Below are 24,941 nucleotides of genomic sequence, written 5' to 3'. Positions count from 1 at the left end.
ATCCTTTTTTAAGTTTGTAATAAAAACAGATTGGCAAAAAATTATAAGCATGGAAAAATTAAGCTGATTGTGTCGTCCTCATTTGTGCGTGACAGTGCGGGGGTGAGTCCTCCTCCTTTGTGGTCTCTGTGCGGGTTCAGACCCCTGGTTCGTGCGTGAGAGTCCTGGAGCAGCTCATTGCTCTGATTGCGGTAAACAGATTCGAGTGATGTTTGATCAATAATTCAAAGCAAGGATGGAATTCTCAAATGGTGAGCAGCCAGCTTGCTCACCAGCCCACCTCAGCTGGATCCATCCCAGCAGATATTACTTTGCATTTCATCACCTAGCACTCCGTCTGCCTGTCCTGCCCCGTGCTGGTGTCTGTGTACAGCCAGCTGGAAGGTTGGCTTGCTCATGTCGCGGTGTGACAACATGCATAGCTCTGCATCCTCAGCACCGCATCCCTCATTCTCTTTTCATCATCTAGCTATCTTCCCTCCCCCACTCTCCATCTTTACCACTACCTGATCCTTTCCACTGCTTGTCCCCACCTCCTGCTTCCTCGCCGTCTTTGCTCCATCTTCCACACACACACCCATCCCTCTGGTCTTTAGAGGTTGCTTATGTGTTACGCAATTCTGCTCCCCTGTCTGTCGATGTGATCATTACGCAACATCTCCTACTCTGCTGGAATACTGATGAGCAGCAGGAGAGAGGTAATGGAGGGACAATAAAAAGGGGGGGGGGGGGGAAGATGTGCACTCAGGGGGCTTGTGTTTCTGTGTGCGCGCGTGCAAGTGCATCAAGGATGAGGACAATGCCTTCATTTATCCACCAGCTCCTTGTGTTACCCGACATTTGTCACACAGCCGCCGCAGCTGGTCAGCAAATCAGGCAAGGTCAAAAAGACAAGGTCACGTGTCGGTAAAACTCCAAATTTATTTCATATGCATAATACAAGATACAATTAGGACACGATACTGCAGTTGCATGTATCCAATACATGATAGGGACAATACAAAAACGAGAAAAAAACCCACATTTATATAAAAATCAGAACAGAAAGCCAAAAACACCACAAGGCTTTAAAAATGTTTCCAGAAAGAGATTTAAAATGGTTTTCCGGGAGCTACTTCAAATAAGTAAACAAGGACACGGTGTTGTCAATGCGAAGCATCTCAAACCAGTGTCAAGAGTTTCAAGCAATAACCTTAAAACTGAGGTTTAGATTGGAGATCTAGTCGTGCTGCTCTGAGCAGCACGACACACACTTGTGCCAGATGTTCTCTGTCAATTATTTGTGCATTTCCAGGATTCTAGTTTTCCTTAAATATTACCCAAAAGTAGCACAAAGGGTTTCACAAGTGCAGGAGCCATCTTTTGTCAGTAGGTGGCAGAAGACGCACCTACATCCAAAAGTCATAACTGCTGGTCTGCATGCAGAGAATTGGGGAAAAACTCCAACCTCTTTAAAAGGAAAAATGATTTCATAAGGAGCTTCACATCAAACAGAAACTGCTACATACTTTATGCATCACTATACAAAATATGATCTTTATTTTATTGGCTTCTAAAAACCTCTCGTGGCCAGTACCAGTTTTTTCTTTTTAAATGTCCAAGTTTGCATTCATCAGCTAGACTGATGTCTAAAGCTCAGTGCAGTCGATGTGACAGAAAAAAACCCCCAAGAACCAGCTGTTACAATACACTATCAGGAAACTCAAATGATCATATTAGCAATCAAGAAGACAAGAAAAAAAAAAACACACACACACACACACACACACACACACAAAAAACAAACAAACAAAAAAAGCACCAGCTGATTCCTGTGTATCCAGATACAGATCAATCTATAGCAAATTTAAAAAAAAAAAAAAAAAAAGATAATAATCCACAGTGATTAAAAGATGCTGCTTTCAGCTGTTTTCACCACAAGGTCAAGCGCTGGCTGCACAAGGAAAGGCGGTGCTGTCATAAACAAAAGGACATCGCAGCAAAGATGCTCTGCTTTTTTGTTTTTTTTCCACTGTTCTGCACAATACACCATCAGCCCACGTCATCCCCCCAAAAACCAAAGAGCTCTCGTTTTCAGTAATGGTTCACAGACATAAGTACACTTGGTATAAAACTTGTTTTTTTTAAAAAAACAAACAAGGAACAGAGAGAGAGAGAGACAGACAGGTTCACTGGGTTTCATGCATTAAGATCTCGGACTACAGAGAATTAAGAACTGGAAGCACGAATGATTTTGGGGCATTTCTATTTAGTACATCATAGTAAGTATACATACAACATCACTACTGAAATCAAACTAGCATTACATAACAGAGTATTATTGCCACATTTATTTTCTTTCCAGGATTATGAGCACAAGCTGGCTGATAAAAATCAAAAAGAAAATTATAAGTTTGAGATACAGAGTCCCATAACAGTCTGCAACATATTTACTAATTAAGATTCACACTCAGAAGCTTTGGCGGAAAGAACTCAGTTTATAAAGTCGGATTTAAGGTTTTGCCAAATGGAACTAAGCTGCTTTGTACGTGTTCTTTGCTTCAACCAACACTTTGTAGCCATGCTCCATGTTTTACCTTTCACAGTAGCAAGTGTTGGACGAGGTAAAGGAAAGTGCACCCTGTCCTTTGTGTGTTCACAACACAATACCCCCACCCCACAAAAAATAAAGCCCACATTACTATATAAACCTGTTTTTAAAACAAACATCCAAAAGCACAGTTCACCCTTTGAATTCCCTGCTTTGTCATTGGTTTCATTATATAGGTATTATTATTATTATCCTAAGGAGAAATAAAATTATCTGACACATTGTTTGTACATCACAATCAACAAATGCATCATTACCCAAGAATAAATACAGCACTCATTCAACTATTTGGCAAATATAAGGAATATTGTAGGGTTAATAAAGACACAGAGTCCCCGTCTTAGCAAAATAAAGACCAGGAGACATATTTACAAGGTTCAGAAACAGCCGACTTTGAGCCTGCTTAAGATAAAAAAAACAAAAAGCAACCAATCAATCCAGTCCTCTCGACACCATTAGGCAGGCAGTGACTCTAGCACACTAACTGCAGTGTGCAGTAAATAAACATCCCAACAGCACTGTGAAAAACCCTTAAACCCACCCCTCATTTCTTTATATTTTGCTTTCAAGGAGCCACATTTTGTTATTGTTTAAAGTAGTCTTGAGCAATAGTTCTCCAGGATTTCTAAAAAGCTCTTTCAAAGTTGATTTTATTTTTTGTTTGTATTTTTGTTACTAGCAGTTGTCACAAAACACATACTTGTTTTAATTTTTTGTTGAATCTACGCAAAAGATCAAAAGTAACAGTTTGATGGGCATTAAACAGTTTTCAGATCTTGTTACTATTGATGAAATTATGAAGGCAGAAAAGTACTGTTAGATTTTGAGCCATCATACAATACTATGTGGAAAGTGTCGTAATTGGAAACAGCTTTATTTTTCAGAATGGCAATCATCTCAAACAACACAGTGAAAGCATACCTGAATAGAAAAACATCAGTCATGGATTGGCCTCCCCAGAGCTCAGACCTCAGCATTATTGAAGCAGTGTAGGATCATGTTGACAGAGAACATAACAGAAAGGCAGAAACATCCAAAGAAGAGCTTTAAATGTCCTGGAGAACTATTCCTGAAGACGACTTAAAGAAATGAGAAGAAAGCTGCCTAAGAGAGATCAGGCTGTGTTGAAGAATAAGGTGATCCTTCCAAATATCAACTTTCAAGCTGGTTAGAATAATACAAACTCTGTGTTTGTCTTAGACACTGTATTTCCATGTATGTCAATAAAATCCTGCATCTATATCCCACTTTATCAGCAAAATTTTAGGGAATGAAGGGTGGCACAAGACATGTGCGTAGTACTGTACATGTGAACATACCCCTCTACAATCAAAGGCCTTGGAGATCAAATGCACAGCATGCCTTTAACAGTAACCCACAGATAGAAACTACTACTCTTTCCCCATATATAAAACAATCTGCTCCTTCACTGAATCTTTGAGTCTCTGGAAGCTGATCTTAGTAGAAAAAAAGATGTTAAAAATCACAGAAGCTTTAAACTTTAGACCTACTTTGCATTTTCATTAGTATGCTACCATTAAAACAGCTCCCACTGTGATCATCGTTAATAAGGTTGACAGCTGCTACCAGCTTAATCTCCGCACACCGTGTGTGTGTTTTCTTTTCTGTTTTTTAATGAAAAAGTGCAAAATGGATTATACACTATAAAAATGGTGCAGAGAGATGATTATATATACATAACAGTTGTTTTTAAACAGTGTGCAGAGGCGTGCTTGTGTGACGGAAGAACTCTGACTGGACCACACCTTTCCTGAGGTCTCCCTCCTCTTACCCTCTCCAGACTGGGAGTACCACCTTGAACCTGACTCCGGCTCATTTTTCATCTGTTCCTCTCCTACACTGCGCAACTTCACTAAATATTCTTCTTCTTCTGAGCCTCCTAATTAAGTGCAACACAAGGAAAACAGGAGGAGTGCACCTTTCTAAATATGCAGCTTCTGACTGACGCTACTCGTGCTTTGGTCCATTAAGGTGTGCTGTGCTCTGACGGAAACTGCTGTATCGAATTTGAAAGCGTGCGATTCTTTCTAACCGACCCGCTCTTTTCATGTCGCTTGACTCTCTTTGAACTTTTCTCGAGACGACCATATTTTCCATGTGTGTTTGACCATGGGAGAATCCAGAACGGTCCACTTCCTCTCCGAGTGTAGAAGCCAGGCGCTCTCCACAGGCCTTCCTGTGACCACCGCTCCCATCATGCCTCACTGCCTGCCAGTGTGCATCCAAAACTCCAGCGTTGTGTTAGAAACTGGAGCCGAACACAGTGACTGGAGGTCAGCAAAGACAACAGTGCAAATTTAGATTCCCTAGGTGTTTATATCTGTGTTGAAATTTGCGGGGAAGGGAGTTCTGCTTTTGTCTCGTCATGGGTTTTATTGTGAGTTTTCTTTTTTCTGTTATTTATTTATTTTTTACAGTGGGCCGTACTTGGCTTCGTATCGAGCCAGGACGTTCTTACAGCGACCGCAGTCTTTCCGCATCTCAGCCACTTGCTTCCTCAGAGCAGCATTTTCACGCTCCAGGAAGGATGCACGCACGGTGATCTGGTTCTCCTTAAGGCGGCGTGCATCGCGGGAACGCTTCGCTGCCAGATTGTTCTTCTTTCTTCTCGACCAGTACTTCTCATCCTAGAGGAATGAAAAGGGACAGAAAGAAGAGTTAAACCTGCCCACATAAAAGAAGGGATTGGATTGAGGAGATCATCAGCTCAATTCTAATGTTTTATTGGGCTAACGTAATCACATAGAAATACAAACTAACTGATGGAGTTGGAGCTTAAACATTCTGCAAACCCAATTTTGATAAATGCATTTTTCTGACAACTGAACAAGATGAAAAGAGTGGAAATTTTCTAAATATATGTCAGACTTAAACTGTATGACATATATTAACTAGTTTTTACAACAGTGTTTTTTCAGACTGGAGTGAACTGATCTCAACTGCAGTTTGGGAAGAAGAAAATTTGATTCCACTGACCTTCTGCTCATCGGGAACAAAAACCTTCTTGGCCTTCTTGATCATCGGCTGCGGCTTCAGCTCCTCCTGGGAGAACCTGTGCTTGCGTGGGTTGAACAGCTCACCCCCGGGCACGCTGGACAGGACCAGGTCTGTGGGATCTGGCTGGAAATTAATGTCCACCTCAATGGCGTCTGGGTCGATTGGGGAGGGCGTGTTACGTTCTGCAGAGTCCAGCAGGGGAAAAAGTAAGCTTGGACACAAGACAGGTAAACGGCAATGAACCAGGTGGCCAGACTTCACACCACTACTGTGAAACCTGTTAGGGAGCTATGTAGGCTTCATTGCTCTCAGCCGCTTATCCCACAAAGATATTTTATCATTGCAAACACTCATTTAAAAAAAACAAACAAACTGAGGGTTATACAAAAGAAGCACAAGTCTTTGTGGGAATAATAACCATACCTACATAAAAACAATTATAAAACGTAGTAAAACAAATAAGTTCACTACATGCCACACTGGAAAAAAAGGCTTTAAAAGTTTCTGTGCAGCTCAAATGAAAGGTGTCTAAGCTGGACACCTCCCAAAAATACATTTACGTAAAAAATATTTCCATCACTGCTTCTGTGTCAGTTTGTTAACATGTGACTAAACTGCCTGCAGTGAAATTATTTGACTATATTAGCATTGAAGACCTAGATGAAAATTATATGCAAAAATCTGCCTTTCACGACATCACTTTAGCAGAGTAATAATGCACAGAAATAGCTGGGCAAGCACCAAAATCTGTATAAGGTATGTCCTACTGCCAAATGCTCTGGCATACCGCATTTTATAAAGTTGACGATATTCCTTATTTAATCCAGCCTATCCCAGTTGTCATGAGGTGAGAGGCAGGCTACACCTGGGACTGGTCACCAGTCTGTCACAGAGCTTGTTTGGCCAGATTTGGTAACATTTATTAATCGTTATGACTCAGGTAGCCATGCCAGCATTGATATTCTTAGACCAAACTAAATAAAACTAGAGCTGCATAACTGAGAGGAAATAACAGTTTTCATCAGGTGTTAATGTTTAACACATGCAGTAAATCTGCTCACCCGCTTTCTTTACTTCTGCTTTTGGCGTTGCCTCCTCAGGCAAAGATTCCTCTTTTTGCTCTTCCTCTTTTTCTCCTCCTTCTTCTTCTTCTTCTTGTTCTTCTTCTAGCTTAGCCGGTTGTAACGTGGTGACTGTCACAGGCTCCTCTGGATCTGGGGTAGCCATGGAGGCAGAGGGGGGAGATGATGAGTCTGCAGCAACAGGAGTAGCGGGAGTAGTTGTTTCAGTAGTAGTAGTAGTAGGAGTGGTGGTGGTAGCTCCTGCAATAGCCTTGGGAATGGCTTTGCCTTTGTCTTCAACTGTCAGCGTCTTCTGCAGCTCCTCCTCCTCCAGGGTCACAGGGATACCGTTCTCCAGGAGGAACTCATCCAAGTCCATGTATTCCAAGTGGAATGTCTCCCCATCATACGGAATGGTCTTCTCCCAAATGGCTGGGGTCAGGGAGGCTGATACCCCTCCACTGCCCCCACTTCCACCACCACCTCCTCTGGAGCCTCCACCAGCATTGTTTGCCACAGCCCCTCCTCCATCCACATCTTCAGATGAGCACAACTTCTCCTTCTCTATTTCTACATTAAAGACATAAAGCATAAAAGGAAAAAGTGAAATTAATGGCTGCTTGCTGAAAATGAACAGTTCCCTTGTCCAAATAGTATTCAGTAGTAGAGGTGGGTGTATCAATCTGAAGGACAACAGTATCAACAAGACAGAGGATCGAAACAAAGTATCAATCCTAAGTTCAGTATATAACCCACTGACTTTATTATTTTTTGGAAACAAAAAAAATTAAGCAAAATATATATGTAACATTCAAGGTCTAAAAAACAGTTTTAACAAACATGAAAAGTTGAAAGGCATGTATTAATTACAAAAAAATCCCAGTCATTACAATGTGTTGCAAATTGGTGATGACCTCATAAGTAATGACACACTACTCTCTGCTACACAAGTTGCCTTTGTAAGTATCGCTATTGGCGATACTGGCCCTGTATTTACTTGGGTGTTGAATGGATACCAAAAATTGCAGCATGGTACAACATTATTCAGGAGACACGGTAAGAAAGTGAAATTATGAATGAGAAGAGGCTGGGTGGAAAGGGGTGGTGGTGATGTGACACCTGACAAACAAGTGGGTAAACAAAGGCGGGCTACATCCAAGAAGCCCTACAAGCGGTCTGACAGACTGAGGCAGAGAGAGGGAGTAGATGTTAAAATGAAAGAAGATAGTCAGAAAACACCATCACCATCAGCCAGCAACCAAAGAAAAGTAGCTCGGGCTGTTTAATGAAACCGCAGGGAGTCCGCTCTGTCCTGACTGTTTCCAGCCTGGTTTAGCTCCTTGATTGTCAGCGCAGAAGAGCAGGAACTTTTTGTTCTTCATCGTTTGCTCCACGCAACAGAGGGCATGTGAGCCAAAACCACGACCACACGTTTTAGGCGAAACACCAGACGCTGATTACTACCCAGCTTTAAAACCTATATACTCGTGGTTCATTTACAAGCTGAAAAACTGGGCAGCATTTTAATTTAAATTTATTATTATTATTTATAATAATTAATAATGCTTACCGTCTTCTCCTTCCTCCAGGATGTTCGGAGGAGGTATGTCCATAATTTTCTTTAAAACAAAAGGAAAAGACTTCTGGGGTGACGCTGTAGCGGTATTACCGCTGGGCTCGAGCTCCGTTGCCATCGCGGCTTCGCCAGGCATTGTTCCGTGCCGAGCTCCGAGTACACCGAGGCGACGCTGCTTTTTTTTTTTTTTTTTTTTACCGAGAGCTGCGTCCGAAAAACAGGAACACAAGAACCGCGTTTAGCCGCTGGACTCGACACTATCGCTGATTTTGAGCCTTTTAAGCCGAAAATGCAGATTTCTAGAGTCAAAAACAACACCACACCGAGCCTCTTCTTCTCCTTACCCACGGAGCACGCTCGTTGGATATTCAGAAGTTCCGTGCCACGCCTCTTTCACGCAATAGTAGCAGCTGATTGGCTGTCAGTACTTCATATATGAATATATTACTGCAGCTTCATTTTGACTCTAATCTGTGGTAGCTCTACGTTTGGTCATTGGCCACAAACACACAAGGAAATCATGGCTTTACATAGAAGGAAAAAAAAAACAGACCCTATAAGCGCAACGTGAATGCAACACTCGGCCTCGTGCAGTCATCATATTAACATCTTTATTAGAAGGCGTTAGAGGCACGAGGTACTCACACTTTCACGGCAAGAACTGCGTGTAACGCGCGCACGCATAGCGCAAATACCCACACCCACATAAACACGTTGTGAGCTCGTGCAGTCGCTTGTTTTCTGAGCGTGATACTCGTGGCCAAACACGTGCGCCCCGCCCGCACCCGACTCACGTGAAAGCACACTCTGTCGATGGGCGTGGTTTAAAGATTCTCTGCACGTGCAAGCCAATGCGAGCTGGTTGAAGCGGGCACGCGCACGACAGTGTTTTTATTTTATATTGATTTAATAGTGCACGCGAGGTATAATCTATAACGTCTATCACATATTTCCCTAGATACGCTTTAACTCTACGCGCACCAGCTTCCAGGTCCTCTCTGCACCGAATAATAATAATTAATCTAAAAAAAAAATAAACCCTCACTGCCACAAAAAAAAGAGACGTGCGTGCTTCCGCGCGACGGAGCGCGCACGACCTTGTCTCGAATATTGTTTTGTTTCAGGAACACGATGTTCAGCCGCAGTGAAATTCATTTTTTTCCTTTTTTCCCCCCTCCAAGTTCAGCACAAGTGCCATGAGCTTCTACAGACTGAACACTGAAACCGCACACCAAAAGACTGGTGTCCTAATACTCTGTCCACGTACAAGGTTAGACAGGGACACATGAGACCAGGGTTTTTATTAAGGTTTCTGTGGCCACGAATACTAGTGAGCGCATGTGCAACATTTTGTATCGCATTACAAGGATGATAAAGGTCAAACTGAAACAACAATGAGAAGAAGAAGAAGACGAAGGGGGAGTAGGAAGCATGTTTCAATATTGGAAATGAACTGTTAAATCATTTGTTATGCTTTCGGTTCACACAATACAAAGTTTTCATTCTAGGTCCTGCAGCTCACTGGAAAAAATACAAAACAAGAACCGGTCTTGGCTGGAGTCTGCTGTGTCTACAGAGCAAACCAGAGCACAATAAACACTTATCAGTGCCCTCTGCTGTCTATTTAAACTGATTAAATTTACACTCTTGAAACAGCTGAGACAGGAGTCTGCTGTTGTTCAACACATGTGAACAGAGGGAACTTTGTATGCACACTGAGATGAGGAAGAAATAACTGAATTAAAACTTGATGGTGATGCTTTCTGCATGCTTTACAGGGGAAATTACAGAACTATTAAGGCCTCAACCACAGTAAACACAATAACAATAACACAATAATCTGCCACTGAAGTGTCCTGCGAAGACACTGCATATCACAGGGCCAGCATATTATGTACTAGTGAGTCAGCATTGGTTGTCAACAAGATAATAAAATGCAATATTTATATTTGAGTTTCTAACACTATAATTACTTTGCATGTCTGTGGGATTTTTTCTGGTGTCACAAACATGTGTAAACATGAAACCTACTTACAAACTACTAAACATACTACAAACTTTACTGGCACATGATTTGCTTCTACTAGCCGACTCATTTTGCTTTATTTGAGTTTTATTGCTTTTACTGCAGAGTTCCTTTCAGTTGTAACCACATTTACTTAAGGTGCCCCCCGAAGGTCAACTCTAGGGCATCATAGATTTTACATGCTGCCAATGTATATCATACACTTATGACACACAGCTAAATATTCGCTGTAAATCTGCTAATACAGCACATGTCTGATTTCAGGGGCTGAATGACACAGACTGGTCTTTATGAAGGAAATCAAACTCCAGGGTGGTTTTATTTCCTATGCATCATTAGCCACAGCTTTACTGCAAGTTGTTTGACCCAAATCTGACACTGTGCCTTTGAGCTAGCTGTCTGGTTGTCTATAGAGATGAACAAACTCTCTGATTAGTCATGAGAAGATGGGGACTGCATACTAAGATTTATTTATCTATTTATTTTTTTTAACAGGTCAAGGTATATTCGAAACCTCACTGTGACCAACTTTGGTGATACTGGAGCAATTAGGTGTTCGTACCCACATAAGTGCCATCAAACGCTTAAGGAGACATCAGAGCACAGGTGAAGTAACACAACCCCAACACATTTAGTTCAGTTTCAGCTGGCAGTCTTTCTTGCATGCCCTGCATGTCACTCCCTCTCACATTTCCTATGTCATTGCACTAGCAACTTCTAATGAAAAATAAACCAAAGAATTTATTTATTTTTAACAGAAAGTAAGCTAAAAAGTGTGCATAACATAAGCAGAGTGCATAAAGAAGCTAATGAAATGATGAAACTCTGAGTGAGGACTGTTTCAGTGTTGTTGCATCAGTTTCAGGCTACACGGAGAAACAGCATAGACAGTCTGCTGACACAATACACCTCACAGCCTTTCATCACCTGTGCACACTTCAAGAGATTAGAGTGATATTCTGATTACCACATACTACTGCACTCAGTAAAATAATGAACTGAACAGGAGACATTTAATTATGTTTACGGGTGGTTTTACTTCTACAGTTTCCCATACAGAAGGGTTTAAAGTGTCTGCTAGTAAAATCACTTTACACTAGAGCTGGATTAAGTACTTAGTTCAATGCTGAGATGTAATGAAAGCACTAGGTCAGTTTTAATAGGCAAAATAACAGAAGTCACTTCATTAGCTTTATGTATAAAACCACTTCATGTGTATCACTGAAAGCAAGATAAATAAGATGAAGATACCATGAAGAATTGCAGGGCTGCTGCATTACTTGTATCTCAGACTCTAATAAAATGGCAACATAGCAATTGTCACAGGACAATATTAAATCATAAACCTTAAAAATAATGTAACTAATTAATTATAGTCATTTTACAACCAGTGCCATAGTTTAATCCTTAATATTCATAGGCCTCTATGTCAAATTTTTATGTGGGAAAGTCACATAAAGTAATGAAATATAGTAAAAACGTACTTAGCGTTTCCATGAATGTAACTACACACCACCATATGCTACTTAAATAAGTCTGCCAACTACAGACTGCACGCTAGCAAAAGCAGCTCTCATAAAAAGATGCAAAAACAGTTATAACGTTATTTTAAAACATGCTTACCACTGTCATCAAAGGCCGGGAAGGGACAGTCGGCCAAGTACCTGAGCAGGTCCGGCACGTCGCTCCTGTCCTCGAAAAACATTTGGTTAGCCGCCGTCATGTTGGACAACTTGTGAAACTGCCCGCTCTGCTCGAAAACACAACTCTTATTTACTCCGACGAAACGACTACGTGCGCTTTGCATCAACTTTTCAACGTCACGGGGACGGATGCATGTGTCCGAACACAATCAGAGTTATAATTACCAATGCGAGCCACGCCCCCTCAGCATGTTGACGCGGTGACAATTGAGCGCGCGCACGCCAATCATACCGCAGCGCCTATCAAAAAGCAGGGGGCGGGCTCTGGAGAATCACAACCAAAACAACAACCTTTAACGGCGCGGCTCCGGCTTTCCCCCCCACGCACGGCAGCACGTGCAGTGACACTGTGGGATCTGGAGCGCCACGTGCCACCTAGTGGCTTGATTAAAAATTGCACTACACAGTGACCACCATTCAAGCCAAGGTGTGTCAAACTATTATGCTGAAACTTGTTAACCACACTCAATGCCATTATAGTGTTATAATACTATTATAAAGTAATGCTTTATAGTATTAGAGCCTATATCTGTGAAGGTTCTCAGTCATCCAGGTCATTGTAGTCCAAGGATCTGGGCAAAAAAGTGTTTGGATTACTTTGAGTTTGAGTTTTAAGAAACTCATCAGTCCAGACGCTTTTTCCAATTAGAGTATATACTTCCACACATACAAATACACTACTTTCACCCTTTAATTCAAGGGCTTTAGCAAAAGTTTTGGATTAACTGTTTAGGAATTACAGGAATTTACACATGTTAGTCCTCCCCTCAATTTTCAGAGGCTCCAGAATTATCGAGCTTCTACAGGGAGTGCAGAATTATTAGGCAAATGAGTATTTTGTCCACATCATCCTCTTCATGCATGTTGTCTTACTCCAAGCTGTATAGGCTCGAAAGCCTACTACCAATGAAGCATATTAGGTGATGTGCATCTCTGTAATGAGAAGGGGTGTGGTCTAATGACATCAACACCCTATATCAGGTGTGCATAATTATTAGGCAACGTCCTTTCCTTTGGCAAAATGGGTCAAAAGAAGGACTTGACAGGCTCAGAAAAGTCAAAAATAGTGAGATATCTTGCAGAGGGATGCAGCAGTCTCAAAATTGCAAAGCTTCTGAAGCGTGATCATCGAACAATCAAGCGTTTCATTCAAAATAGTCAACAGGGTCGCAAGAAGCGTGTGGAAAAACCAAGGCGCAAAATAACTGCCCATGAACTGAGAAAAGTCAAGCGTGCAGCTGCCAAGATGCCACTTGCCACCAGTTTGGCCATATTTCAGAGCTGCAACATCACTGGAGTGCCCAAAAGCACAAGGTGTGCAATACTCAGAGACATGGCCAAGGTAAGAAAGGCTGAAAGACGACCACCACTGAACAGGACACACAAGCTGAAACGTCAAGACTGGGCCAAGAAATATCTCAAGACTGGTTTTTCTAAGGTTTTATGGACTGATGAAATGAGAGTGAGTCTTGATGGGCCAGATGGATGGGCCCGTGGCTGGATTGGTAAAGGGCCGAGAGCTCCAGTCCGACTCAGACGCCAGCAAGGTGGAGGTGGAGTACTGGTTTCGGCTGGTATCATCAAAGATGAGCTTGTGGGGCCTTTTCGGGTTGAGGATGGAGTCAAGCTCAACTCCCAGTCCTACTGCCAGTTTCTGGAAGACACCTTCTTCAAGCAGTGGTACAGGAAGAAGTCTGCATCCTTCAAGAAAAACATGATTTTCATGCAGGACAATGCTCCATCACACGCGTCCAAGTACTCCACAGCGTGGCTGGCAAGAAAGGGTATAAAAGAAGAAAAACTAATGACATGGCCTCCTTGTTCACCTGATCTGAACCCCATTGAGAACCTGTGGTCCATCATCAAATGTGAGATTTACAAGGAGGGGAAACAGTACACCTCTCTGAACAGTGTCTGGGAGGCTGTGGTTGCTGCTGCACGCAATGTTGATGGTGAACAGATCAAAACACTGACAGAATCCATGGATGGCAGGCTTTTGAGTGTCCTTGCAAAGAAAGGTGGCTATATTGGTCGCCGATTTGTTTTTGTTTTTGAATGTCAGAAATGTATATTTGTGAATGTGGAGATGTTATATTGGTTTCACTGGTAAAAATAAATAATTGAAATGGGTATATATTTGTTTTTTGTTAAGTTGCCTAATAATTATGCACAGTAATAGTCACCTGCACACACAGATATCCCCCTAAAATAGCTAAAACTAAAAACAAACTAAAAACTACTTCCAAAAACATTCAGCTTTGATATTAATGAGTTTTTTGGGTTCATTGAGAACATGGTTGTTGTTCAATAATAAAATTATTCCTCAAAAATACAACTTGCCTAATAATTCTGCACTCCCTGTATATTAAGGCTGTCAATCAGTTTCATGGCGGCTGAGGACTTTTACTTTTTACTTCACAACAAATGAAGCGTATAGATAAAGAGATGAATTTCCATTTATAGGTAACTAAATACGAGACCGAAATAAAGGGCAGTTCAACTGAAAGAGGTTTTCATTTGGCTGAAAAATCAAAATAAAGCTATCACATACACAGCAGAAACATCAGTAGTAGCCCCAAATCAATAATCTGTTGCACTGTTAAAAAGAACAAATACACTGACCAGCTAAGTAAAAATGTCTGAAAGACCACAGAAGATGTTAAAGTAGCTAAAGTTCATGAGGGCAGAATTATTTCGATGGTTAACAAAAACAACTTCACAACATCTAACCAAGTCAGCACACTTATGAGGAGGCAGACATATTGTTCAAATTTACAATCAAAAGAGGCTTTCAGGAATGAAAAACACAGAAAGTTTATCATGAGGTGAAAACTACTTGTTACAGATTAGACTTTGGCAGAAAACATCTAAAAGAGCCTTCACAGTTCTGGAAAATTCTATGAACAGATGAAAACAAGATGAACTTGTACAAGAATGATACAGAATACCACATTACCTTCAAACATGATCGGGATGTTATGGCATGTGCATATACCTTTGCACCTTTGCAGCTATAACAGCTTCAGCTCTTCTGGGAAGACTTTCCACAGGTTTAGTAGTGTTTATGGGAAATTTTGACCATTTTTCCAGAAGTACATCCATGAGGTCTGCCTCTCAGTCTCTGCTATAATTCATCCCAAAGGTGTTTGATTGTGTTGAGGTCAGAAGAGTCAACTTCTTCCACACCAAACTCGCTCTATAATCTCCCCTCTACCAAACTTTAGACTTGGCACAATGCAACCAGACAAGTACCGTTCTCCTGACATCCACCAAATCCAGAATCATTCATCAGATTGCCATATGGATAAGCATGAATCGTCTATGCTCTAGAGTCCAGTGTGTGCTTTATACTACTGAATCTGACGGTTTGTTGTGTTTGGTGATGTAAAGCTTGGACGCAGCTGCCTGGTCATGAAAACCCATTGTATCAAGGTCTGGCTGCACTGTTCTTGACATAATCTAAAGGTCAAATGAAGTTTGGAGGACTATAGCGGTTGATTCTTCAGAAAATTGGCAACGTCTGTGCTCTATAAGCCTCAGCATCCACGGAACACACTCTGTGATTTTACATGTCCTACCACTTCATAGTAGAGTTGCTGTCATTTCCAGTCGTTTCCACTTTGTTATAACACCACTAACAGCTGACTGTGGAATATTTAGCAGCAAGGACATTTCACGACTGGACTTGTTGCACAGATAGCATCCTATGACAGGACCACCCTGGAACTCACTGAGCCCCTGAGGATGACCCATTCTTTCATAAATGCAGTCTGCATGAATAGGTGGCGAAATTTATAAACCTGTGGCCATACAATTGATTTAAACACCTGAATTCAATGATTTGGATGGGTGACTGAATGCTTTTGGCAGTATATTTTATACAGATAGCACTATAACTGGTTTACTAGCGTTCACTGATACTATGACTGCTTATAGAAGCTGCAGGATGAATGGTGACGTGTACAGAGTTACACTCTCTGCCCAGATTCAGACAAATGCTACAAAAGTGATCAGAGAGCTCTCCACAGTGCAAATGCACAATGATCCAAAGCACACTACAAAAACAACCCAAGAATCTCAAGGCAAAGGAATGATATTCTTTCGTGGTTGAGATAGTCATTGGGGTCAAGTACTCCCTTACCACTCAATTAGTTCAAATGTATTAAACAGAACACAAAATTGGACCTCTGCTGTCTTTGCACGAGTACAAATCAGAAGTACAAGCCAGCTTGCCATATAGGGGACATTTTATTGCACAATGAAAGTTTTGAAAACCTCCTTTCTTAATGAACTGCACAATGAAGGCACACTTCAGTAACATTCCCTGATTGAGCAAAACACAAACAGAAGGTAAAACAACAAAGGCACGAGGAAGGCTGCAGGTATGGCATATGAAACCTTTATAAATCTTCACTGATGATCATTTTTTCTTTCTTTCTTAGTGTGGCACCACATAGCCTTACGCTCACAGCACAGTGCAGTTAATGTTTTGGCTGGAGAGACACGAGCTGTGAATGTAGCGCCGTGAAGTCACAAGAAAATTAAAATATGCGCTTTTTTAAATTCAGGTTTGTTAAATATATATGTGCCTTCGAGTGAACTGCTGCTGTTGGTTTTAATTTGAAAACTCTTGACAAACTGAAATGCTGTTTGGCAGTTACAAAATTGGCTCACAAAGTCAAATTCTTGTTAGTCCTGAAGCAGGAAGTTGTATTTTCCAAAGTCGACCTCATCAGGCATGACGAGCATATCTTCCCTAGCTTTGGCCAGCTTTTGTCGTAAGAACTCTCGTCTCTCTATCCACTCCTGGAGCTCCTCCGGGCTATGGGCGTAGTCACAGCATGCACCATCAGGACAGCTGCCATCCAACCTGTCAGTTATTAAATAAAACACTATGCTGTGAGCTTTACTTTAACTAAACACTACCATACGATTTAGTCCACTCACTCAGCAGACTTTATAACTTAATCTTTGCTGGATGATAAAGTGTGAGAGTCCTTCTGTATGTTAGGACCTGGATACTTCCTGCACACAAGTGACCTACAGCTCTGTACTGTCCCCAAACGCCTCATATCCTGTGCTGCACAGTTTGTTACAACAGCTCAGGTTTTGCAAACTGGTCATGTGATTTACACCTCACACAGTGGATCTATTATTCTCACTTATGTTCACTCTTAAACTGTACTGAGGTAGTTTTGCATGATTTGCAGTTCACAGTGGACTTAGTGCAGCCCGTCAGTTTCTTCTGTCTGAAACAAGCAGTTTTAGCTCCTTTCATCCTCAACTTAAGCCAGCTTTTTCTCTGATTGGCTGTCCATCATAAACAGTGGGTGGGGCCTCTGTGGTCACAGTCACATACGTGTCCCTGAGATGACCATACTCGGGATTTCCCCTCTCTATGACCTCATCAGAGCAAAGAGTAGGAAAGAAAATGGACTAAAACAGACACTGAAGCCTGAAGTGGCTCAAGTTGATTACTTGTACATATGCTGACTTAATTTCTGCATTTATTAAATTTAAAAAAAAAAAAAAAAAAAAAAAAAAAAAGCATAATAGCTCACTTTTATTCATTGTCTGCATGTACAAACTGATCCAGGAAAATTTCTTACTTGGAGCACAGTTCAAAGCGTGTACCCGGGAAGCGGTAGCTCCACGTCAGAGCTTCATCTTCTCCCTCGCAGCTGAACACTCTGTCCTTGTGCTTCTCGGTGGAAATGTGCTGCTGCCACTGCCGCTCGCTGTTACTGTGTTTGCCACACAGGCGGCAGTGAAAGCCACTCTAAAATAAAGACGGGAAGAAATACTCTCATCTTTTCTTACTAACTGAAAGAACAATATGGGAGTTTTAAGATTTTCAGACTTTTGCTTTGTTGAAACAAAGAGAGAAAAGTGAAACCCACCATTGGCTCAGCATAATCAGTGGGCATAGTGATGTATTTTTCCTCAGGGCTGGGCTGGTTGACCGTGGATCCATCTGCTTGACGATTATAACCGCTTAATTCCAGCCACATGTCATACATCTGCTGCATGTCTTTCACTACAGGCACACAAACATCAGATCACTGAGAGGACATTCAGTGAGTGGACCTCTTCTCGTACAAACTGCACTTCCCTCCTCATGCAGATAAGAAGTGCTTCCTTTATTTTTCCAATCAAACCAAATAGCGTTGGCTGCTTTTAGTAACTTACAGTCATTATTTTTCATATACATCCACATGTCCTTCTCCTCTGGGCTGTGAGCAAAGGTGCAGACCCCAGAGTAGCTACATTTCCTCTTCTCCAAAATCTGTGCACACATCTGTCAGGAGAAAGCATCACGCTGTTAAACACCGATCGCAGACGACGCCCTTCCCCATCATTTGAAATATCAACACTAGAGCCTGCCCGGACAATAATAGCTATTCGCTGATATATCGGTATCAGAATTTATAATGACTGACAAGCAGTGTTGGGAAGGTTACTTTTAAAATGTATTCCATTACAGAATACAGAATACATGCCCCAAAATGTATTCTGTAACGTATTCCGTTACGTTACTCAATGACAGTAACGTATTCTGAATACTTTGGATTACTTAATATATTATCATGCTTTTTACAACAACGTGAATGTACTATTGCCGTGTGATTTATTACTATTACTGAAGGTCCACGACTCCGCACTGTAGTAAAGGGACCTCTGACTAATACGGCGGGGTCCCTGTCGGCTCATAGCCGTAAAAATAGCTTTACTTTGTTGTGTGGGTCAACTTTTCTTGCGAGAGACAGAGAGAGACGTTGAAAGACTGCTCCAACGGAACTTATTGTTTTCGGAGGAAAACACGAACACGGTGTACAGTCGAGTCTTAATAGCTTACTTACAACTGGGCTTGTCAGGCACTCTTCTTGGCTGAAGTGGTTATTATTATATTTACATGCTTCCAGCTCCCGTTTTTCCTCGATGACAACTCCAACCTTTCCACTCCCCTTTTTCTCCCTCCTCGCGCTCACAGACCCATAACGTGTATGGCAGTGCATTCTCCCTGCAGCACGGACTACACTGCCCATGATGCTACATTCTTTAGAGCTATGCTTGTAGCATTCTGCCTGTTAGCTTAGCACAACAACAACAACAACGACGAAAAGGCGCTCTCTCACCCAGGAAACACACAGTCGCAGAGAGAGAGAGCGTCACCCTGTAACCATGGCAACCGTAGCGCTGCCGCCTGGAACAACAGCACGTAGCTGTCAAACAAAACCCAAACAGTCCTGACCCGCGACAATATGAAACAGGAAAGTACCGCAGTGTAATCCATTTATTTCAACAAAGTAACTGTATTCTGAATACCACCTTTTTAAACGGTAACTGTAACGGAATACAGTTACTCATATTTTGTATTCTAAGTACGTAACGGCGGTACATGTATTCCGTTACTCCCCAACACTGCTGACAAGTGAAATTTTAAGAAATTAAGCAGTGATGGGGGAACACATTACTGTTCAACCAACAACGCACAGTGCCATTTGTGAGACAAAGTATCCAACTTCTCTACTGGAACGCTACAAATGCCACCAAATAATGTAACAAAGATGAGGGAAGTCCTCATTTGTATCAGTGCAGGGATGATGTCTATGATGCAAGTCCTTGGTTTAAATGCCTTCTGCTTTAAAGTGCAGACTTACATAATACTGTGCAGGGAGATCCTTGGCGTGTGGCAGTGGTCGCACCTGAACCCATTTACTTCTCTCTTGGGACTTGACCAGCAGCACTCGCCTGTCTTTAGTCCACCTGAAGGTGACGACAAAAACGTTGTAAATATGCTCCGTGCTTTGGCGGATTTATCTGGTGAGGAAGAGAAAAGCTGTAAAGGGTCCATTTAGGTGCCTTTGTAAGAGCAGTGCATCTGCAGTTAAACAGCACTTTCTGTTTGATTGCAGTGACAGACATTGAGGGATTATCATTCGATTGGTTGGTGAAACAATTCTTCAACACAAAATGCCCAGCGGGGTGTTTTGACTGCTCGGCATTTTAAAATTCATGTAACTCTGTTAGATTAAAAGTCCAACATCTCTTATTTATGACTTTTTTAATAGTTTTTTTTCTTCATATGGTGAATTTTGCCGCGTGTGGGACAAAAAGAAAAGAAAACATGGACTGTGTGATAAACTTTCACTGTTGTACTTTAAAATAATGTATTTATTAAAATGTGTGCTGCTTATTAGCAAACTCTATATATTTTACCTTTATGATCTAAAATGAAATATTAAAAATCACTGCAAAATGAATAAAAATCCTAAAACTTAACCTTAAATGTTTTTTAAAAAATTAAATATTTCTTATATGAGAAAAATGAGCTGAATGACTTCCTTGTTATTGATGCTGTTGTTGCAAGACGTGGTCAAAGCGACCCCCCCTGGTGGTTCTACTGTTAAAATTGAAATACAAGAGAAGTCGCTGCAGTGCAAAAAGTGTTTCTCTTTCAGTGATTCATTCATTCATTCATTCATTGCCAGACACACCCTGGAGGGAAAAATCACATAAGGTCAGGAGGTCTGAATACAGTTTAATTGGCTGTGTTGAGGTGCACTGGACAATGATTAAGTTTTAATCACTGAAGTGATCGCCTAATATGACATAATATTATAAAATATTAAAAATAAAACTCTAGACTCGTACAGGAACTGAGCACCTGTATTCACTTTACTCACGCATGTCTAGCTTTAGCACCGCAGTGCTTGAGGCCTTTGTCTGGCTCACTGATCAGGCCGTCCAACCAGCACTGACAGCAGGCAAACTTCATCCGCATGTTAAGACTCTTCCCAGCACCTCCTCCCCCTCCTGGTTTGCTCCCACCTCCTTCAAAAGGCACCTGTTTAAATTTAAATGACAAAAAAGGGACGTTCGTCCACAGATGAAATGTTAAATAAAGTCACAGGCTGCTGGATTGAAGTCTGCATTTAGTATCAGCAGTAACGCAAACGCACACACATTGTCGGGCCACTACAAGCATACTGATGATAAGTATGACCGTCCTCATATCAAAATCTACTGAATGGTTGACAAGATGAAACATTCACCTTACAGAGCATCATCTCTCCAACACATATTTACAGTAATAACAGTAACATTAAAGAAGAGCCAGACTGGAACGGGTTAGTAAGAAAAATACTATTTCTATAAAAGTGATCATCACAATGCTTCTTACTCTGTTTCCTTTCTGTTTGCTTGAGTTTTGCTCCTGCTTGTCATGATACTTTGCGGATATTCTCACAATCTCATCAGGGCTGACACCTGAAAATAAAAATGCATAAAGAAGGAGAACGATTACAGGACAACAGTGCACTTTGATGGACTTTTTGAATGAATATTGTGGCAGTGAATGTTTTCCACAGTGGAAATACTGGCAGATCGCGATGGATTTTCTGTCATCGATGAATGAAATTAACTGTTTATTATTTCTATTTATAGTATAGATCATTTTCATTGAGTACAATTCTTCAGTGCAACTTAATTTTCACACTGCTACTACATCACTGCTGTAAATGGCATACTAAGGAGGAGTGATGCTATATAAATGATGAATTAAACACTTACTACTAAAACATAATAGTGTGACATTATTATAAAGCACAGGTTTGGTTCAGATCATTTCAGCACACAAGCTCTCAATCTGTTGTTCTAAGTTTGATCTCAGTAATTAACAGTACTATGACAACAGTAAAGCAAAGTATTTGTCAGGCACCTGTTTCTCTCTGCACCTTCCAGGTTTTGAGCTCGATAACAGAGTGGGCGTAGTGGCAGTTGTCCTCTCTGACACAGCCGTACCGGATGGCTTGGTTGCACAGATCCATGTGACACAGGATGCTCAACGGGCGAACCTTCTTGTAAATCACATTGTGGGTCCTCACCACGAAAGCCAAGCACCTGATGGGCACAGAGGGAAAAAGAAAGCGTGATGGAGACAGATGAGAAGGCATACGGAGCAAAGAGTTGGTGCAGGATTAGAAGTGAGAGTGGGTGAGAGAACAAGGACTTGTAATGACCCGTATGTTGTAAGCACACTCACTTATTAGCATCAAAGTTGTGGCGAACATCCAAGTTAGAGCAGATGGTCTGATCGTCTTGGAAGCGCTTACTGATTATTCTCGGTTTACTGTCATAGCACGCCTGGAGAGACACGGCAGGAAGACGAAGATTTTGAAAGGAAAGGAAGAGAGACCGGTGACGGAAACAAAGGGAGAAAGATGGAGAAGATCATCTTAGAAATGAAATGAACATTTGTCGTGATGGAAGCGTGCTACATCCAGACACAAATATTACAAACATAGTGTGCATTGGCTAACATACAGTCAGCAGTTTACATCCACTTATCGTTGGATTTAACTGCATTGTCTTTGAACTCCCCTTTTTTCAAATTCACACAGGTTTAACATTATACAAATTATAAGTGGTTATATAAATTATTACCACTGATATCTGTGTTTAAATGTCCCTTAGTAAGATGCACCTCAGCCAACACTTTTGATAGCAATCAACAAACTTCTGGCATAATTCTGGTTGAATATTTGAACACTCTTGGAAGAATGGGTACCATAGTTCATTTAAATTGGTTAGTAGCCACACATTTTCAACTCTCATAGTTCAAAAGAACAAATGGAAAGTGGTACTTTTGAAGTTTCCAGATTAAACATTTAAACACAAAACAAATGGAGAAACTCCAGCGTGCATCATGTAAATCTTTAACATTAATCCGATCAGGTTAAAGAGCTTTTATACCCCTGCTCCATTATCAAAGAGAAAAACAGAGATTTCAAATAAACACAGCTCACGTGCACTAACCTGACAGAGGAACATGAACGTGCCTTTGTTTTCCTGTAGGAGGCATATGATGCTGCTCACGGGGTCCAGTTTAAAAGCTTTTGTGCCAAACAGTCGGGTTCTGTCCAGCCTCCCTTTCTTCTCCTCTGTCCAAACATCGATCTCCATCTGGTTGTAGGCAAACGTGCATTTCTCTCCATACTTACACACACCCAGCTCTCCAGACTTCAGCAACTCTGGAAATATAAGAAAACACACATTTCATTCACATAAGCGCACTAAGTATGCGAGTTTTACTGCCTTCCTTCTTTCACTGCACAGAAATTTGAAGTGTAGTAACAGGCACACACACAGTATTCGTGTGCAATCCACAGCTGGCTCATTCTCAACTCTCTGCAGCAAATTAACAGAAAATCTGAACAATTTTCCCCAAATTTATCACATTTTTCAATGTTTTCAAAACATGCTCACCTGGTTAGGGAATATGGAAACAAGAAACACTGAGTCCTTAAAATATCTCTGGAAGAACCAACTGTGCTCTGGGGTGACTTTGAAAACTAAAACGACTGTAAGCTCTAATCTATTCCCGTATATTTGGAAAGACATGGTGATGAGTCAGCTGCTCTTGAACTTCAGGAACTGGTCTGACTGAAGGAATTTAGATGACTTGGATGTAGTTACTGAAAATGTTCTGCCTGAATATTACCACCCTTGTTTGTTTCTGGCACAGGAAAAATAATTTTATTGATGTTTCAGGCTTTACTCACAATGAAGTTTATAAATTTTTGATGTTTTTAGACATTTTTCAAATCAACTGTATGTTATGTGGCTTGTGTGGGGTTTTTCTGTGTGTATTTGTATGTGTGTTACTAGTTTATACAAGTCTTGGCCAGAACAGGACAGGTCAGAAATTTTGAAAGTCAACAGTCATATTTTCCTGGTTAAATAAAGATAAATAAATACATAAAATGTGTATTAAAATATTCTTCTCTCTTCCAATAGACTGGTCAGACAATTAAGGGAATTGGTATAATAAAATTTTATTAATTGTATTTTTTAATCATAAAAGAAATTAAACTTGATGAATGAAAAAGTGGGAAACTAGTCCCTTATTGTTGATTATCTGGCAACAACTTATAAATGTATGATTGTCACCATTTTCAGACTTTACCATTAAAGACATATTTATCTGCAATAATAAGTAAATAACTATGAAAAATAGAAGAGACTCGTGACCTTGATCTTGAGCTCCTTACCTTTGCAAAGTAGAAATCGCCCACCAAAGGCCTTCAGTATGGGCAGCGGTCGCACTCTGGTCCAGTCTAAAGGGGGGTCGGCTTTTAGTCTGCATAGCAGAATGTCTCTCTTACAGTTGTGGACCAGGTCTGGCTTGTGAACGTAAGTATATATCCCTACACCTGTGAAGGAATTAGTGCACAAATACACAATACATATTGATCAAACATTAAAGAGGAAAACAAGTTCTTTTAAAGTTCCACTGAGAACAGCAGGGCATCAAACTTCCCACACTGTAAAACCATCACCAGCTGATAAGCAGCAGGACCATTTTGATGTCACTCAAATCCTACCATACCTTCTCGAGGGTAGCAAGCAGAGCAGGCCTGCAGGAACTCATGGGTGGAGGACAGAGGGTTATACACTGCACCCGGCCTTTGGTTTTCCTTCGCCTTTGTTTCCAAGGTAAGAATAAGACATCAGTTAATGCTAAGGAAGATACAAGGAAAGCAAACGTAACACAAGCCTGATCATCAGTCTTACTTTGTAATGATTTTTTGGAGATCGCATTACTGGAGCCGCAATACTATGAGAGCCTGAGATACCTGAGGAGCAAGGAGAGAACATAAATTATGAACTGCATGAGGTAAAAGGGCTGAAGCACCAACCTCAGACGCTAAAGGGGAGCTGGCCACTTCATTAGGTACAACTGTTCAGCTGCTCACTAATGTCAATATTTATCATATAATCACACGGCAGAAACCTGATGCATTTAGGCTCACAGACATGGCTGAAGTTCAAACTCAGCTTTAGGATTTAAATGTGGCAGGTTTGAATGTTTCAGAATCAGCCGATCTGCTGGGATTTTTCTATGCAACCATCTGTAAGGTTTACAGAGAGTGGTATGAGAAAGAGATAACATCCGGCGAGCAAC

General features: G+C 41.1%; 2 protein-coding genes across 7 annotated transcripts in view; both read right to left on the bottom strand.

Moving 5' to 3' along the window:
• Positions 1–901: 901 nt before the first annotated feature.
• Positions 902–12,109, bottom strand: LOC146710954 (thyrotroph embryonic factor-like). 2 transcript variants are annotated; one of them, XM_085453640.1, is made up of 4 exons: positions 11,895–12,109; positions 6,670–7,239; positions 5,588–5,790; positions 902–5,238 (listed from the first exon to the last, which is right to left on the bottom strand). In XM_085453640.1, exons 1-4 carry the CDS (start codon positions 12,076–12,078, stop codon positions 5,023–5,025), a joined length of 1,173 nt encoding a protein of 390 aa, XP_085309766.1. In that variant the 5' UTR covers positions 12,079–12,109; the 3' UTR covers positions 902–5,022. The 2 variants fall into 2 exon arrangements, with proteins under 2 accessions (XP_085309766.1, XP_085309767.1); XM_085453641.1 differs by lacking the exon at positions 11,895–12,109 and adding an exon at positions 8,240–8,714.
• A 2,305-nt stretch (positions 12,110–14,414) lies between these two features.
• The window catches only part of LOC146710953 (zinc finger CCCH domain-containing protein 7B-like), a 25,054-nt gene continuing 14,527 nt past the window's right edge, over positions 14,415–24,941 (bottom strand). For 4 of the 5 annotated variants that reach the window (XM_085453631.1, XM_085453633.1, XM_085453630.1 and 1 more), the window contains 13 exons: positions 24,551–24,612; positions 24,366–24,459; positions 24,028–24,189; positions 22,793–23,007; positions 22,020–22,120; positions 21,696–21,877; positions 21,159–21,244; positions 20,662–20,822; positions 19,636–19,741; positions 18,164–18,272; positions 17,875–18,011; positions 17,584–17,753; positions 14,415–16,844 (listed from right to left, as the gene is read on the bottom strand). In XM_085453631.1, coding sequence (XP_085309757.1) covers positions 16,664–16,844; positions 17,584–17,753; positions 17,875–18,011; positions 18,164–18,272; positions 19,636–19,741; positions 20,662–20,822; positions 21,159–21,244; positions 21,696–21,877; positions 22,020–22,120; positions 22,793–23,007; positions 24,028–24,189; positions 24,366–24,459; positions 24,551–24,612 — 1,766 coding nt within the window. In that variant the 3' untranslated portion in view covers positions 14,415–16,663. The other variant, XM_085453635.1, reaches the window with a different exon arrangement.

This window comes from Copadichromis virginalis, linkage group LG4 (genome assembly GCF_057382275.1).
Source record: "Copadichromis virginalis isolate Kocher_CV1m ecotype Utaka linkage group LG4, C_Virginalis_male_GT1.1, whole genome shotgun sequence".
Taxonomy (NCBI): Eukaryota; Metazoa; Chordata; class Actinopteri; order Cichliformes; family Cichlidae; genus Copadichromis; species Copadichromis virginalis.
This window is presented reverse-complemented; position numbering and strand designations above follow the sequence as displayed.